Genomic DNA, 19,100 nt, shown 5'->3' with positions numbered 1-19,100 from the left:
CAGATGTGCTTGGAGTATAAATCAAGCATGTGTTGCATAATTTATACATGGGTTCATGTGTTGTTGCTAGTGTTGAAAACATGCTGTATGCTCTTCTACATACTGTAACCCTTCTCTGGGTAATGGTTAAAAATACCAAATACAGTTTAGCGGCTCAAAACAAAAACGCTCAGTGTGAACACTGGGCGTGGGCCATGATGTCATCAAGCAGAACAGATAGAAGATAAACAAAAAAGACTTCCCAGACCTTTAAAACCTGATTTAATTCAGTCCTGTTTTGGGCTCATTAAAATACGCTTGCACTGCTCTCAGATGGGGACCTACCACAAACAACCCCGTACCCATAATGGGTCCTGACCGCGCTAACCCCGATTTATAGCAACATAGCTGTGAAAAACAACAACTTTACGACCAGTGGCTATAGCATTTAAAAATGTCTTCATTATGTCTTTGCTTATGCACATGTGCTTGTAAGTTGGCTAGGGATAAGAAGCAGTGTGCTCACATACATAATCCTGACCAAATGCTTGAAGCACAACACAAGAGGACAACGTGAGGGTATGATTTTAAATTACTTATCCGCTCTTAGTGCTCCATTCGGATTGGCTACATACAAACACATTATAGTAGTACTTTTTGGCACCATGGTACTTTACAAGTCATGGTACTTTTTGCTAGTTCATAGAGGATAGTCCCTGGTTAACCAAATAATACTTTTACTAACCATAACCTATAGATTTGAAAGATAATAGTGAGATAATGCCATATTCATTTTAATCCGAGTTGTATTGTGACTGGTTGTTTTATATTGTTTTCCTGTTTCTACTATTGTTGCTGGAATCTGTTAGTAATTTATGTGTCTGATTGTCAAGTGTATTTGTTGTATGCACTTTAATCCAAATCCTATCCACCCTTCCAAAGGCTAGGGCCTTGCCATTGTAAACACACATTTGTTCTTGACCTGCCTTATAAAGCGCTATCTTATAATTAAAATGGCCTGAGAGATTTGCACAGCGTTCCCTTCCTAGACTTTGAGTCAGATGTGAAATAAAATCATGTGTTTAATCATGTACAATATAGAGGGTGAGCCAAAACGAAAAACTCCAAATGAAATATTTTGCCGTCGTTTCTCTGAAAGGGAATGGGAGCCGAAACAAATGACATAAATGCCATGTTCCAACCTTGACTCTAGCCCTATCAATCTCTGCTGTTGTTGAATGGCTGGCATCCACAGGCTGAGGAAGTTGTATGATCACAGTCTGTAAAGACTTACACGCCTACCGAGGGGTGGAAAATGAAAGACATCTTCTCGTTCAGCTCTGCTAACTCCCACTCCACTGGTTGGTATTCCTTTAGATTTTTTCTTTTAGAGGAGAGTCAGTTGGCTACTAAGAGGACTTATTTTTTAGGTTTCCTTCCTTCCAGAAAGTAAAGAGCTTCATTTGTAGAGCACCTTTCACACAACCTTAATTGACCGAAGTGCTGCACAGGTAAAAGCAAAGAACAAAGAACAACAAATTATACAAAAAGGAGACACCTATGTACACAGAAGGTATGAACATTAAATAAGGAGTAATTAAATAGGAGTTAAATAGAGATTGTACATTGAGCACGTGTCGTTAAAGGCACGTTAAATGCAAAAGAAAGAAAGAAAAACAACTAACATTTAAAATCGGATGTTGTTAAAAGCCAAAGAGAAAAGGTGAGTTGTACGTAAGGACTTGAAAATCTCAATGGACTGGACAGATTTGACTGGGGGACTATAGAGGGTAAGCACATGCAATAAAGTGTGTGGAAAATTGAGTGGCAAAGTGACTTTAACGTTGTTTCATGCAATCAATTTCTGTTTGGATGTATGGGCTGTCAAGGCCAGAAAGTAGTTTTTTGCCACTCAGTAGGCGTTCCCGCAAAAGCGCGGTCACCTCTTGTTTTGAGGTTTAGGGTTGTTAGCTGTCAGCAGCGACTGACCTCAGAGCTCAGGGTGGATTATGGTGGGGGGGGGGGGTTAACAGGGAGCCATTGGAGTGAGTTGACACATTGTGTGCTTGTAGATCTGCTATTTCCGCTATTGCTTCTCAGTACACACCAGGGTACCAGTATGTGCATGTTGATTGTCTGCTTTAGTGACACCCCTTACAGTTACAACTACGTTTTTTAAGCATTTGTGACGTTATCATCTGTAAAATACATAAATAAATAAATTTCCAGTGCCTACGTCATTTTGGTATGAGAGTTGAGGGCATACACGTTTAATAGTGTTAAAATAAGTTGAAACTTGAAACATTTATTTGGAATGGTTATACCACTGAACGATTATACCAAAAAATACTTTTGTTGAATTCAAAAAGTTACACAGTATGACTTTAATTTTAATGCATCTGTGATAGCAAGTGATTGATTACAAGTTAACTAAATTAAGATTAATATCACTTCAGTGATATCAAAATAGATGATCACACACAACAAAACTATTATCCTAACAGTATGGCTTATAAGTGAACAAATGCTTCACTTCCACAATACTTTCTCTTACATTTAAGGTTAGGATGAAGCATGAGAACCCCAGTGAGAATAATTACATTTGCGGCAATTGTTTACTAGGTCTGACTAACGAGGGCAATAATCCCCTCATTTTTTAGGAGAATCCTATGACAAGTTCCTCAGACCAGCCAAAAAAGAACACACACACCAGTCTGGGAGGCACCAGAGGGTAGAAAACAAACGGCGCCAAAACTATGAGTCGACTTGACTCACCCTCTTACGTGTTCCCAGCCTATTGCCAGGCCATTGTTCAAAATCATTGGGGGGATTTTTACGGTGGAAGTCAGGAAAGGACCTTACCTTTCAGCTCCATGTCCCGTCCCTCAGAAGAGGAGGTTGGTGCAGGGACAACTGGCGGCTGGTCGATCCTCACCCAGTTTTTACCTAAAAAGAAAACACAAGACCAGTTAGTGAACAGTCTCAGTCATGCAGGCATCTTAGATAGTAAACAAATGTGTCACAGGCACATGAGAAACTAGATAAAGTGCCAATCGGCACAGGTCTCCACCAGGATTCTTCCTCAGCCTAGTGGGAATATGCGTGCACAGTTTCATCGCAATCGGACGCTGCGTTGAGGAGTTGTGGCCATTTGCTACTCCTGAAAACTGTAGGAGCCAATCGTGGCCAATCAGGATGGAATATGAGAAATCAAACAAACCTGTCTTGATCACATGACTATGGAGATCATGTGTACCGATTTGCGTGAAATTTGGATAAAATCTGAAGGAGTAATAAAAGAAAATGTGTTTTACATATGTCGGCCTCCTGGTGGCGCTATAAAGAGCAGATGTGAAAAATTCCAGACAAAGGTTTTTCCTTGGCCTCTAGGGAGTTGGCATACAAAGTTATCCACAGATCAGTGCAGTCAGAGGTAAAAACACTTTTCGGCCAGTTATAGCGCCACCTTGAGGCTGAGTTGAAATTGTTCATGTGGCATTTCGTCCTCGGCCTAGTGGGAATGTGGGTGCACAATTTCACGGAAATCACGCGATGTGTTTATGATTTGCAGCATTTTGTTTGAAACTGAGCAGTCCTGTGAACTTTGGAAGCCAATGTTAACCAATCAGGATGGAGTGTGATAAATCTGAAAGACCGGTTTCGTTGAATGGCTGTAGAGAGACTGTGTACCAATTTGCGTGATGTTTGGACAAAATCTGTAGGTGTACTGTGCAAAAACTTGTTTTGCACAAAGCGGCCTCCTGGTGGCGCTATAACAGGCCGTTCTGGAAAGTTTGGGGCAGAGGTTCATGGTTGGCATCCAGGGAGTGTGTGTGCAAAATTTGGCATCGACCGGGTTAACGGTGGCCGAGATTAGCTGCTCACGGACGGACGGACGGACACACGGACACACGGACGGACGGACACACGGACGGACGGAGTGCAAAACATACTCTCCCCCATGCCTTCGGCTGGTGGAGACAACAACTGTGTCGTTTGTATGGCATGCATGTATGCATAGAGTACTTGTTTTCTATGACTATTTGGCTATGAATAATATTAATGTGCCTGCCTGGCTGCATGGATGTGTGCGTGCATGCTGTTTGCATATGATGTACATATCAGATTCTGTATGATGTACATATCACATTGGTGCTCCTTTACCTCGACAGCGACCGCGGTGGGCCAGCGCCAGAGTGCGGTCCTTGCAGCGTGCCCTCTGCAGGTCACAGCCTGTGTCATAGCTCCGCCCATCGGAGCCACACACCGGCTTCCCCTGTGTCCGCGAGCAGATGATTCCACAGTGACTCTCCCTGTCTCCAATCAGCCACTGAAGGGAAATAAATACACACTCAATCAATGCAAGCATTGGACATTGAGTGTGAATAGAGGTGATGTGCAAAACAATGTTGGGATTGTATCGATTAGTGTAAGTACTACCACAACGAAGGTCCTGGGTTCAACCACAACATCCACAGACGTACTGCAGACCCCCCCCCCCCCCCCCCCCACAACAATGCCAATCCTAAACATTACAAGTTTAATTTACTGTAGAGAGCTTATAAAGTTTGATTATACAGTATGCATGTTTAGAATCTTCCCTGGCTCCTCCTGGCAAAGACACTGAACACCTAACTGCTCCTGATGAGCAGGTTGCTGCCATCAGTGTGTGAATGTGAAATACATTGTAAAGTGCTTTGGAGAAAGGCTCTATATTAAATGCAGTCCATTCATTTATTTCACGTTCATCCTCGTTTCTTTCCACCCAACGTTTTTTTTTGCGCTAGTTTCCAGAGCACACCTTTCAAACAGCGTTTTCCCCATCTGAGTAAACAGTTGCTGAACTGAATTCAGCGGAATCTCATGCTCATAATATTTGGCTGGAACAATGTACAAATTACACTTTCTACAATACATCACTGTGCTCTGCGCACACTCATCAGACATTGCCATCTTCATTTAGTGTAATGTGCAAGCCTCTATACATGGAACTGGAAGCTCAACATGGACACTAATTTATCTTGTCGATCTTTGGCTGAAGGTAGTCTGAAAGAAGCATCATTATGTTTCAACGTAGCCAAGCCACAGTCAATGCAATGGGAATCCTCTCTAACACCCCCCAACACACACACACACGTACCGCACGCACACTTTGCACACACATCTTCCCTCATGATCGATTAGTGAATTCATTCTACTGTACAGTTGGACGGAGGTCTTCCCCCTGACAGGCATAATTAATCTTGGCTTCCTGTCCATCTGACATATATATCTAAAGTCTAAGGGATTTCAGAGCAACAGAAACTTGGCCAAAAACATGAAGTAGAAAAAAAAAAGAAACAAAAAAGAAAACTAAATAACCAAAAAGAGAAGGTGTGCAGCAGCAGAATCATCTGCCATGAATGCACACCTGAGCCAACTGCTGTGGAACACTATTCAACTATTTGAAAAGGTACATGCGATTCGATACGATTTGTCCCATCGTGTGTGTATGATGGTATTATTAACACTGTTGTAGCTGGTAAGACAATGTTTTGAAATAATTAAACAATGAGTTACCTCAAATAAAAAGAAGCCGAAAAGGGCAAATTAATTAGTTAAGCACATACTTCATTTCAAAATACATTTTCACCCCAGTGTCTTTTTTATTTTTTAAGACACCGGCTTTACCTGTAATGATTCTGCTTTTGCAGCTGCTCAAATGCTTCGGTACACAAAACATATAAAACCATTTCTAATGCATTTTCCTTTTTTGCAAGTTCTTTCCTGCAATTGCCAGACTCAGCAAGGAGAATTTATCTTGTGTGCGATGATTGTGCTTTTGCAGCTGCTAGGCCTGATTCTCTGTAAGAAAAACTAGCCCAACCAATGGCAGATCTTTAGGTCAGATTATGATTACTGATGTTTTGATCAATATTTTGTGAAAAAAAAAAAAAAAAAAAAAAGGGGAAGGGGACCCCTGAATATTGTTATGGCAGAACACTGAACAGTGTTTGCACCAAGTTTTGTGCAGATTGTCCTGCAATTACAGTGATAGTAATTATAGTATAGTATTTATAAGTTGATATACTAAAATGTCCTATATGGGTGTTTCACATAAAATGTAAGTACGTCATTATTGAATGTATGCCCTGGAAATCTGAACGAACAAAAACCCTATAGTCAGATAAACAAATAATGCACCATATTTTTTTAAAGGAAATAAAAAAGAAAAGAAAATATGAAACTTCAATTTACAAGATAGCATTTAACTTTAATTATACGATGAACAAGCAAAGAATTAAATATAAAATACACACACAAACTAAACTCATTTTACTTAACCACTTAAGCCCTTTTCAAAAAAAAGTATCGCCTATAGTGACCTGGTGATGTCAGGGACGCAAAGTTTAAAGTGGTTAAACATGGGGACAAATAATGGCCAATGCCAAACCATTATAGTAGTCAGGGGTCAGGTTCTAAACCCAATTTTGGGTTACAAAATCTCTCCAACAATTACCAGAGAACTGTACGTATGTAACACTGGGCCTGAGCTCTGATCTGACACAGGAGATCTCATTAAGGGCAGGTATAGAGGGAGGAAGGTGGTGGAAAATGAAACACAGCCAGAAACAAAGGGCACAGTTTCCAGTCCAAGCAAAGCCAAATCCTATCACTGCATCTGCACAGTGCACACGCACACATACAATCACACGTGTACACTACACACAATCACAAAATAACTCATAAATATGTTTTGTGTGTAGGAGCACTATTTTGAACAACATGGAATGTTGCTTGGAGACAGATTCTCTCCGTCGGTCTAAGCAGCATAAAAAGCAATCAGGCAGACCTGCGCAACATGCAGAAGGTAACAAAGCCAAACCACTGCAGTAATCAATGAGCTAGTGCATGACTGGAGTCTCACATACTGTATACAAATGACCAGGCCAGGGGTATTCATCACTTAAGTCCTTCTTAAGAGATTTACAACAAGGCAATATTTTGGACGTCCTGTCTGCACAACAAAATCCTGGGTTTTAACCACTTACTAGTACTATTTATTATACATCCTACATACTGTACCTCTTTGACCAGAAGACAAGGTCATGTATACTAGGTCATAGGCTTCATTTGCTAGAACCAGCCGGAAACAGCCAATCTACAAGTTCACAGAGATTCGTTGTGAGGTTGTAGATCTTTGCACTTTTTTCCACCATACTGGAAGCTCTGTTGCTTTTTAGTATAGTGCTGATTTGATTGTGTGTTCAATGTATACTGCCTGTTTAGACATCTCCCACAGAGATTTCAACACGTGGACAACAAAGTTTCATTTCTGGCCAGCTGTATTTTATTATTTGATTGTGATGTATCACTCATATTATAGAAATAAGAAGTCAAAAGAAATAATCCAGTTGAGAAAGTCTTCATTATACTCTGTATGCATTCCTTTTCTCTCTAACTTGTAAGGATGTGCCTATAAAAACATAGGTTTTTCCACTGAATCTTTGCTCGCAACTCTATGTGCTATTTTCAAATGTTTTAGGAAAATATTGAAAGATGTTTGAACATTTTGGATAATTTTGAAACACACATGTATACATTTGTGGGTCATTGACATGAACATGTTTGAAAACCACTGATGTAGTTCATAATAATGAACATCTTGCTTTACAGTGTCTGTAGTGTCTGTATATTAATGAATTGAAAGTTTTAAAAAAACTTCTGCCCTTCCTTCTCTTTTACACACACAACCAAGAAACGGACAAATCTGGATGTAGTTTAGTTTTTTGTAATAAGCAAAACAAGAAGAAAAAACACTGGAACGTAGCAAAGAAATTTTATTCTGGTTAGGAAATAACCTGCCAATCATCAACTGGACAAACGGAAAAGATTTTGTGTGTCTTTGTTACTTCAGTCCCGTATATTCCAGTGCTGACAGGTCTGACAGTTTACTGGACTAGTGTAGATGATGCCCTAGATCATTTTAAACAAAACAGAACAAAGAAATACACCACAGCTCACCTGAAATGCTAACAGTGACATGGTCTATAAACTGAAACAACAAGGTTAACAATGTTGTAGGATCAGTTGCTGCAACATGCAATGTGTTACTGTCACTGAATGTTTGGCTGGTCCAGGTGCCAATCAGGTCAAATGTACCGATAAAATAGGTATGTACAGTACAGTACATACTGTAAATAATGTATATGCACATCTCAAAGGGATATACAGTACAAGAAAACAAATTACTTATTAGTTATTACTCTATATTTTCTGTGTACTACAGTATATGTAACTGTTGTTCTCTAACCTCATATAGATGTAAACAAGCCAGGTACTAGGACATTTAAATATTAGATTGATCATTTATGGGCTATAATAAAACACCAAAACTACCCATCGTAACAATGTGTCCTGAGCAGGTCATAAGGCTTGTAAGGTAAATAAAACTGGTGATGAAGCGCAGAAGTTGAGTGCTTGTCAGACAGTGAATGGGGAAAAACTAAATCATGTTCTCTTTTTTATGAGGAGCTGCAAACCGGGAGGAAAACATACCAGATCCTTTCATTTTTAACTTGGCGAAGAACATAAATAAATCTGTGTTGTCAACCAACCAAAAAAAAACAAAAAAAAAAACACCACTAATATGCCAAAAAGTCATTTTTGAGATAGATGAGAAGAATGCTCATTGTCATCGAAGCCCATAAATCTGAAATCGCACAATAGAGTTTATAACATACACATGTATCAGTGGCCCGGGGCTCATGAAACTCACTCAACACACTGACCGTGTCAACTCTCAATTCTACCAAGAAAAAGAAAAACTCCAAAGATTTCAATTATGTGGTATTTCCCAAACTTTGTAAGTCTGTACAGAGCCAAACTGTTTTGGAAAGAACACACTGCTCCTATGTGAAACATTAAATCATGCATCTGTAGCAAGCTATTCCTAAAAGTGATTTAGACATTATAGCCATCCATTCCCCTAGGTTAAATCTGTTCCATCAGAGCCATGGAGTCTGGCCTCTCTACCCACACACAGATGCAAGTGACTCCATCCTCCTCCTCTCTTACTCAGAGTCATAACCCTAATGGAAATGGCCCATAGTGCTTCTAGCCATCCACAGTACCTCCTCTGTCACAATAAACCAGTAAATCAGGAGAATTTGGGGGGAACCATTGTGTGTAAGCAAGACAGAACACTCCCACCAGTACCCTGTGGTAACAATGATCATTTCTTAGTCACACTGACTGTACCACCCACCCAACTGGGAGACGGAAGAAGGTTAGCCGGCCTGCCAGACCCAGAGACAGCAAATGTGGATGCGGCCTATGCAGCCTACTATCAGGTCCTCCTGTGTGCGGCAAAGAGGATCATCCCACGTGGTAATAACAGGAACTACATCCCAGGTTGGGATGAGGAGTGCAGCCACCTCCTGTGTGACCACCAGAGAGCAAGCTCCAGAGAAGAGGTAGACGTGACTGCAGCAGCACTGCTCCAGAGGCTGGATGTAACCCGCAGGGCCAGATGGACAGAAGTCGTCAAGTCAATCGACTTCCCCCATTCTAGTCGCAAGGCATGGCAGACCATGAACCAGCTTACGGGCAGAAATACAACACCCCACAGATGCCCAGTCACTGCAGATGCCATCACATCCCAGCTCCTGAAGAAAGGCCGCTTCACAGATGCAGACAAAGACTTTGCCCGACTGACATCGCGTGAGGTGTCTTGCATCTCGAGAGCGGCAAGTGTTGATTCCAACCTCTCAGGAGAATTTACAGCAGAGGAACTCAGTGAGGCCATGAGCAAGCTCAAGCCGGGCAAATTTCTGGGCCGTGACAACATCCACCCAGAGTTCGTCATCCACCAGAGCACAACATCTGGCTGTCTTTGTGCTTTCTTCACAACATGCTACCGGAGGTTAAAGCTCCCAAAGATTTGGCGCTGCGCCTCCGTGATAGCTCTGCCAAAGCCAAATAAAGATGCTGAAGACCCCAAGTAATGTACAGGCCCATCTCACTGCTCAGTATCACATTTAAGTTCTTGGGGAGGATACTGCACACCAGTCTGGAGCAGAAGCCCTCATGCGAGAAAGGTCGACGTGGCTATTAACAACACCCTCCGAATCATAACGGGATGCTTGAAGCCCACCCCTGTGTCGGAGTGTGTCACTCCTACCAGTCCTTGCGGGAATAGCACTGGCCGGCCTCCGATGGGAGGCTGCCACCCTCGTCCTGGCCAGGAAAGCACAAAAGCACGACTGGCACATCCGGCACAACACCACAACAACTCCAGCGCCTCCAAGCAGACTCAAGTCCCGCCACCCCTACAACACGGCAGCACAAGAGATGCTCAATTCCACCTGAGGACTGAGGACATCTCCAGAGATGCATGGTTGGCAGCAGCGTGGAAGCAGAAGTGGGAGTCAGCATCCATCGCTACATCTGAGACCCAGGAGATGGTGCCATACAGTAGGTGCCACGCGGGCAATGGACCACACTGAAACGCCTATGAACTTGGGTTGGTCGCTTCAAGGCATCAATGCAGAAGTGGGGCTTGACAGACAGGCATGCGAGTGCGGTGACCCTGAGCAGACTACAGACCATAGAATCACCACCTGCCACTTATACAGACTACTCTCGGAATCCAGCCTCTTCGACCTGGGACCAGAGTAAATAGTTCACCCGACACCTAACAGTTCGCTTCCCGTCTGGTCACTGGCTAGAGCATTTTGTTAAATAACTAGATAAAAAGGGGGGTTATGAGCTCGCCAAAATCTAAATCCTTTGTGGAGCATTAATATGCTCAGAAAATGTCATGGCCATGATCTGCCATAAAATTATATTGTGTGTAAAGTTGACATTCTGGCCTGAGATACAATACAGGAAAGGTCATGAAGTACCACAAAAAGAGTTCATCCTCCAGGAGCATGAATACACTTAGCATGTATAATGGCAATCTGCCTGGCCCTTCAATTTTGAGTTAGTGTTGCTGTCTGGCAGAAACCTATCTCCATATTTTTACTTTTAGTTTTTTTGTAAATTAATACCTTAATACTTGATCATATTACAGACAACACAAAAGCATCAAAAGTAGCAGATCCACAAGTTTGAAATGTGAAGCGACGCATTTTGAGCTTGTAGATCTGCTACTTTTGAATTTGAATCCTGAAACTAACAGTATTGGACATACTGAGTTACCACCTGATAGAGACGATTATGCTGAATTGTGTGCAAGTTGAAAATATTTGACTATCATGGTGCAAAAGGAAAGGAGCATGGGGTCACCAAGACAATTGCATCCAGCCAGTATTTTTCTGAAATCTTGTTTGGAAGTAAGGTGGTGGACAGAAAGATAGCTATGCTTTAGAGCCCTGGCTGCCACTACCACTGCTAAAAATACTAAACAGAACACTGTGTCCCACATCTAATCTGGTTTAACAGACTCACAGCACAGCAGCAGGCCCACTTCTTAAGGTTTGACACTGATAATAACCCTAACCCCATGTCTCTCAGTGGTCACTGGTCAGTGGTCCCTCCCTATAGGACCAGCAAGCCCATCAAAAACAAATTCATTAATAGATTCAGATGTTATCCTTCAAATCCTAAACTTTAAGATCACTCACAAGAACACAGTTTTAATTTTCTATGTAGGAAGAAATTGAACAATCAAGTGAATAACAAGGGTTGGGGCCTAGTGGTCCAGGCGCATGCCACATATAGGCTCTGGCCTGACAGCGTGTTGCGTGTTTGAGTGCTGTTGATGACAACCTTAAGCTTTGCTGCATGTCTCTCCCCTTCTCATCTTCACTTGTAATCATCAATAAAGGCAAAAAGTCAAAAACAAAAAATCTTAAATAACAACAGGGTTGTTTGGGTCAAATCACCTACTAATATGGGATGTTCTCTAACTAGGGCAAAAGATTTTCAAATTTCAAGTGGGCCCTGATGCAGAATAGGTTGAGAACCCCTGTGCTACAGTATCTGAATGATCTTCATTTGGAAAGACGTTCAGGTTCCCCACAAATACTATTACATACACTTACTTGCAACTGGTAACTGGTATAAACAGTCAGATTAGCACATAGCAGAAATAGCAAATACCGCATTAGCCAGGATTTGAGGGGATACCATTATCTTCTGAAGGAAAACAGACTAAAAGTCCTTCAGACAAAAAATGACCATGTGTAACACCCACCCAGTATGACCTATGAGTTTTTATGTGTATGAATTTGTAGTTAGTGAAAACTACAGTGAAAACTTCACACTGTTTCTCCCTGTTAATCGCCATCACATTATACACATACATACAATACATGATATTGTAAGTTTTATGCTTTACTATAACAGCCAACACATCAAAGAGTTACAAAGTGGCCAGACAATGTGCCAAACAATTTAATGGAGCGATGAATGCTCCCCTGAGCCAACAATCCAATTTTAATGACCGCTGAGAGCCCTTTCCCATGTAAACAGAAACTATGCTGACGTATTCAGCCTCCTGCACACGTTGCTCAAACATTGAGAGACGTACTTTTTAAAAGGTTATTTTTAATAGCTTTTCTGCTTTATTATATAGTGTTCAGAGCAGAGAGATACAGTGGAAGGTGGGAGAGAGCAATGGATGCTTTGTGGTCCACTGACAGCCCGCCACAACACCTACAGACCACGACACCTACCCTACTTCCCTTCTTTTTTGTGTGGATATCTTCTCTATAATCGCAATTAGAAATGTGAGCTACTTTACAGGTCAAGTAGACCAAATATGCTAGGGATATCCATGACAGTTTGGTCTGAGGACACCAACGTCTTCCTCTCCTCACCTCTCACTCAGAAGCACACGAAGCACCTAGCTCAGTCTCCACCACTCATAAAACAAGTGAAATACGACCCCATTGTGCAACCATTACAGCATTAGCGAAGCAGCCTTTTTACCATCACTGGCAGAGAGCTCCAGTACCAGCCTGACCCACAGGAGTAGTATACACCTAGAGAACAATCATTTTATAACTAACACATCTTTTAAAAAAAGGCTTAAGGCGGAAAAGGCAAGCTACATGAAATGTAACAAAGACAATAAATAAACAAAGACCACATAAGAAAGAGAAATATGGTTTACATAATAAAACCAATAAAGTCTTACTTTCCAATTTATATTTTGTGTGCAGTTTATGGTTAATTTATTTGGACAGTTTTTCTCCTAAAACCAGACAATAAAACCCTACATAAAATGTACATATCGTACCATTTACTTGCAGTACAGTTCTTGCTTTGTACCCTGGCTTGCCAACATAGGCATAATGAGATTGTAGCCAATTTAGAGCCCAGATAATGCGCTCTGCATACGGTCTACCCAGCATCTTTCCTTTATCCATCATGTAACACGACTAGTAGTACTGAAAATAACATTCTCTAATAGTCTAAAATCAAAATCAGTGTACTGATGCTCCCATCATGATCACACAAGCACACATCTGCTCCATTCTAGCTATCATATCTCACAGCTAGAAAAGGAGACTCTTTCAAAACTCCTCTTGGGGTATGAAACTACACAGCAACATTTCTGAGTGTTCATTTATGGCTTCAACAGTACCGGTTTTTGTAATGAGCATCACTTTGACCTTCTATTTGTCATATACTAGTATGCAGCATATTGCTTGATAAGTAACTGGACCACATAATGATACACTGCGTGACCACAACATGCTCTATGTGGCAAAGCATTGACCAGGCCAATTATGGAAAAAAGAAAACAAAGCTATGAAAAGTCATGACTTCATCCATTAAATCAAATTGAGTACACGGTATAAAGAGACACCTAAAAGGTTGTCTTGAGATGACTGAAACATGAATGAGGTCACAGTGATGCAATTATTCTGTAGGAGGATCATGTAACTGTCCAGTCAGTGCAGAGTATCTAAACAGGAACACACACCTTGACATGAATTACATCATTTCTGAGAAGGATGTTTTTCTGCATGCACAGATGGTGATACACTAGTGGGTGTAGGAGGTGGCCAAGAGAGAAAGAGAGGTAGAGGGGCAAAGGAAGGGGGAGAGAGAGAGAGAGAGAGAGAGAGAGAGAGAGAGAGAGAGAGAGAGAGAGAGAGAGAGAGAGACAGAGAGAGAGAGAGAGAGAGAGAGAGAGAGAGAGAAAGAGGATTTATCAAAAATGAAGGGAAGAGAGAAACAGAGTCAGAGTATGAGAGGGGGGAAGAGTGAGCGAGAGAGTCAGAGAGAGAACTGAAAAAGAGACAAAGGCAAGTTATGTGTGCCAACTCCACTCTAACGTGTGAGGGTCTCATTATCCCACTTGGGCATAAAAACAATAAACAATAACCACACAAACAAACACATCTTACACATCCTTGTGTGATTAATGGCCAGAAGCCACCGGCGCTCCCTCGCTAGCCACAGAAAAGAGGAAGTGCAGAGGATAAAAGCGAGCCAGCAGAAAGGTACCACATTACATCAGTCCACTGATGCCAGGACTAATTGTGTGCCGTTATGTGGATTTAACAGGCCAATGTAATCACTTTTGTCCGATAATTAGCATTTCAGTTTTAAGGAAATCTATAAAGCGAATGCCATCCCCCATGCTGTTCCAATTAACACACTTTACTTAACTGTATTATAAAAAATAAAAAATAAAATAAAAAGGAATGTATTAAAGAAAAACCTCCCCCTTCTCCCCCTTCCCCCCTGTTCCTTTAAAATTTCTAATTAGGCTTTGTGTTAAAAAAGAAACCTGTAATTTAACATTTTCAAAGTAAACTCTTAAAACCGGGTTCCCGCATGTTGTGAACTGGCAGGAACCGAAGGGGGCTAGATGAATTTCACACAGAAGGTGCAAAGTGTGTGTGCCACTCACAGCAGGGGCTGGGACTTGTGCTCATATAGCAGCAAGCTATAATACCCACACTCCATCAACGTCTGTGATTATTAATGTTTCAGTCTTTTTGTTATATGCTTGTTTTAATACATTGATACTAATTAAGCCGTTTCTCCGGTGACTGCTATGCTGGGATATTTGACGTTCATGTGCTTAACACAGCTGCTGGCAACATTGTGGATTTATGCTCTGAGTCATACATCATCCCCTCTCCTTCCTGCTCATTCAGCTTTATTTGTGAAGTCAACTGCGGCAGAAATGGCTTAAATAAACGTCATGATAAACCTATGTGTTAAAAACTAACCAGGGGAGAAACCGCTGGCAAAGGACATGGATTGTAAATTGCATTGGGAACACAATGATCAATGCGATAATCCACTCAACCTTATCTAAGTCATCAGGGAAAGAGGAACAGGCCTAAATGCTATCCTGTCCGATAACCAAACATCCATGAGACTAGGCACTGCTGAATCAAGAATGCGTACTTTTGACTGTTTTCTTGTATGTGCATTTGCTTGTTTGTTTTTCCCAATTTTCTCCCACTGTTACCTTGCATCACTTTGATGTTTCTCAGACCACTGCTAATTATAATACACATGATTGTGTTTTAAGTAGCCTACTGCACCGCACATAGCTATGGTTATTTGGACCTGTATCCATTTCGCGTTAATGTTCAAATAATAGCGTTCTTTTTACAATAAGTATGACGGACAGATTGTTCAGAAGCAAATGCAGCATGAATCAGCGTCATTCGGAAATTAGATCGCATCTTTTTTCGATTAATCATGGAGACCTAGAGTACATACTACCCCGACAGTGGGGCACACGTTAGTCTGACATCCCGTTAGTCTGACTATGTGGACGGTTAAGACTCACCATGGCTTCTGCGTGCAGTTAAGGTTAGGGCTTGGGGAGGCGTTAGTATGCACCCCTCCGATACACAGTTGCCAGTCGCTTCCTTTCACCTGACAGCAGCCAGGGGAAAGGTCGCGAAGGTCGCAGTTAACTATGAAACCTTGCATTTTTTTGTCACGTCACTCACATCACTCACAATCCCCATACATGGGGAAAGCCCCCATATACAGTATGCCCAGGTCTTGTGACATCACTATGACATAGGTCTCGTGACATCACTATGACATCAGCAGGGTGGATAGTAAATCAGGGATCATATCATGGTAATACGACCTGCCGTCGCAATTAAGCCCATATATGGAGATCCCTGATGTCATCAATATTAGTATATGGATATATGTCAGAACCTTTTGACTAATTCTAGACGGGCCTGCCCCAAAGTGAATTTGTGCAGCCGCAGAGTTCTCAACAGGCCCGAAGATTAAGTCATGCTAAAGATCTTATCAGCTAATAATATCATATAACTTATAATAGCCATCTTTTATCCAATATATCTGATAACAAAAGTCAATGACTTCCTTATTTTCTTTTGAAGCATTATGAGGAAAATGAAATGAGGTCTTCCCTTTTTTTCGGGAAAAGGATGTAAAACTGATTCTCATGACATCCTGACTACATAGTGAGAGAGTGTGTGTGTGTGTGTGTGTGTGTGTGTGTGTGTGTGTGTGTGTGTGTGTGTGTGTGACTGTGTGACTGTGTGTGTGTGTGTCACATCACAATAATTCCACACCTCCTTTGAATGCCTAAACTGAGACTACACGGCCGCTCATAAAAGGAAGTGCTCAAATGCACGGCAGAGTGACCAAGCTATCTATACTAAGCCAGGAGGAGAGGGAAAGGGAAGTGTTTCTATACAGTCCTGATAATGTAAAAGATTACAGCCATAATAACTGTTATTATTACGCTAAGGAAGTAATGGGGGTTCCAAATCCAATCTATTCAGGCAAAGTCAAGACAGAGCTTGTGTCATTATAATGCAGTAGATTGACATAGATCTGTATAGTAAATATTGATTGAATAGTTTAGACATAAATGTAAAATCAGCAACAGAGTACAGTCATACATACACTCAGTCCAAAACGTGCCCCGTGCACCACAAATACTGTGAAGAGTTTGGAGTTGCAATAAAGCCATAGTGATTTATACTGTTCTTCGTGGTAAGACTGTGGATCGTTGTGGATGCAACGCGTTGGGAACTATCTGCTATTGCGGGCGATCAACACGGTCGTGTGACGGAGCATAAATTAGGCACGAGAGGTTGAGTGAAGCAGTAATCGCATGAAATACACTACCAGCAACCCCAAACCACCACACATCCCCCCCTCCCCCCGCGCCACCACCGCCCCTATTCACTGAACTTTGACTGCGTTTCATTACACTGATTAGAAAGACCTGAAATTAAGGATGAAATGCAATGGCTGATTGATCAGAGGGAGAAGCGGCATGTGAAAGCAATTTGATTGGTCACTGGTTGGAGTCACCCTTAAAAGCCAGCTGTCGTGTCGACTTCCAGGGAAGCATGAGGGGTGCCGAGGTGCCGTGCATGCACGTACGTCTTTGGCTTGTGTACGCCTGCATGTATAGGTATACTTGAATGCACACACACACACACACGTGTCCGAGTGCGTGTGTTTTTTGTGCGAGTGTGTGTGTGTGTGTGTGTGTGTGTAAATGTGTTGAACATAATACAAAACTGATGCTAACTAAATCCAGGACATCGTACAAAAACATCGAAGATATTTCTTGTCCTTGTCACAAAGATGATGACAATGCCAAACTACAGCCTCATCAGTTTGCCAAGAATGTTTTCCTTCAGAAAAATACACTGTTGAAATCTGCACATCTGTGCACTGCATTTTTTGCGCGTGTCAATAGTCATGTAGGTATAAAGTCTTCACTCTTCAGTGTTAATTTAATTCAGAGGGAGTACTAATAAAACCAAATTTACCCCCATGGGTTCTTGGTGGGGGTTCCAGTGGGTCCACAGCTGTGTTAATATAGCATCAAATATTTGATGCGCGCACACGCAAACACACACACACACTTTCTTTTGAGGACCACAATGGAAATAAGTCCTAGACTTTATATTATTTTAACCTCCAGTGCCATACAACAAGTTGTATGCTTTGACTGTTATTTGCAATTCAAATAAACTAAAGACAATATTTGATGAAGCAAAAGTTGGCTTTGTTTGTGTGTTCAAAATGCAACCGATTGTTAATTTATTTTTTAAATGCACTTTTTATATTAACTTAACCAGACTAAAATTGCCTTGACTGTATGTCCTGGATGGCTCTAATTTGAACAGCTGTCTCAATGGGACCAGCAGCTATTTGACCAACACAAGACATTCCCAGCACATAGCCAGGATGGTTGGGATTCCTTAACTGTCCGGTCCATTTGTTGCATTTCTTCATCACACATCGATTCTGGTCACGTCTAGCTCATTAGTTACACAATGGGCAATTACTCTGTCAGGGCCAGGGGTAGGGATTCAATTAACCACTTAAGACTTGCTGTATACTTAAGACCTGCTGTTGTACAACAAATAGCAAATACAAATACAAAAAATAGGGGATCTACAAGTTCACAACATGCAAGCGGTGCAACGCGTTGTGAGCTTGTATATATATATATCGTCTATGTTCAGTAGTTTGGACAATAGAGTACCGAAGTCCTGATGTAACTTGTTCATCCCCTGGGTTACGGAAGAAATTTTTTTATGGAGAATAACATTGATGTGGTCTAAAAATAAACAAATGAAACATACTCATTCAAAGTATGTTGCTACTTAACACCTGTATGGATCCAGTTTCATCCAAATCGGAATCCATATGAAGGCAGTACAGCAATGACCATCTTTGTATATTTAGTATATGTACATGTAACAATGATTCTTAAGATGAGAGCAGAAAACAAAGGTGGTATAGGAATCTCAAAAAAGGATATACCCCTGGGGGACCGGACCCCTATCAGCGAAGTATAGGAATCAATAAGAAATCAGAGTTCTATATCCCAGGATCTAGTTAATGGAATGATGCTTGGGACTGGAGTGAAAGTTCTGCATATCTGCTCCACGGATGACAAACAAAACAACATTATTAAATTATCTGCATCTGACAGTTTTGTTAGTCTCCTGCCATCCTAGTATCCCAAAGTAGCTGGAAATATTGGCTTTGTGGAAGTATGTTGCATCACGGAGCCTTCAGGGGAATGAGCCAGGAATGATGCTATGAAGCGAGTTAGCTTGTTATCACTCATATCAACGTGGAAAAGGGGGAGGTTGGGTACATTTTGGGATTACAGCAGCTGTGAGCAATGTTAAAAGTAT

The 19,100-nt window shown here is 41.4% G+C and overlaps 1 protein-coding gene across 5 annotated transcripts in view; it reads right to left on the bottom strand.

The window, feature by feature from the left end:
- smoc1 (SPARC related modular calcium binding 1) overlaps positions 1-19,100 on the bottom strand; it is a 62,455-nt gene that overhangs the window by 40,584 nt on the left and 2,771 nt on the right. For all 5 annotated transcript variants that reach the window (XM_083792600.1, XM_083792599.1, XM_083792601.1 and 2 more), the window contains exons 2-3: positions 4,144-4,309; positions 2,842-2,925 (exon numbers count right to left, since the gene is read on the bottom strand). In XM_083792600.1, the coding sequence (XP_083648726.1) occupies positions 2,842-2,925; positions 4,144-4,309 (250 nt within the window). The remainder of the gene's footprint in view (positions 1-2,841; positions 2,926-4,143; positions 4,310-19,100) is intronic.

This window comes from Protomyctophum parallelum, assembly GCF_964188405.1.
Source record: "Protomyctophum parallelum genome assembly, chromosome: 20".
NCBI classification, from domain to species: Eukaryota; Metazoa; Chordata; class Actinopteri; order Myctophiformes; family Myctophidae; genus Protomyctophum; species Protomyctophum parallelum.
Note: the sequence above shows the minus strand (reverse complement) of the source record. Positions and strands in the feature narration are given on the sequence as shown.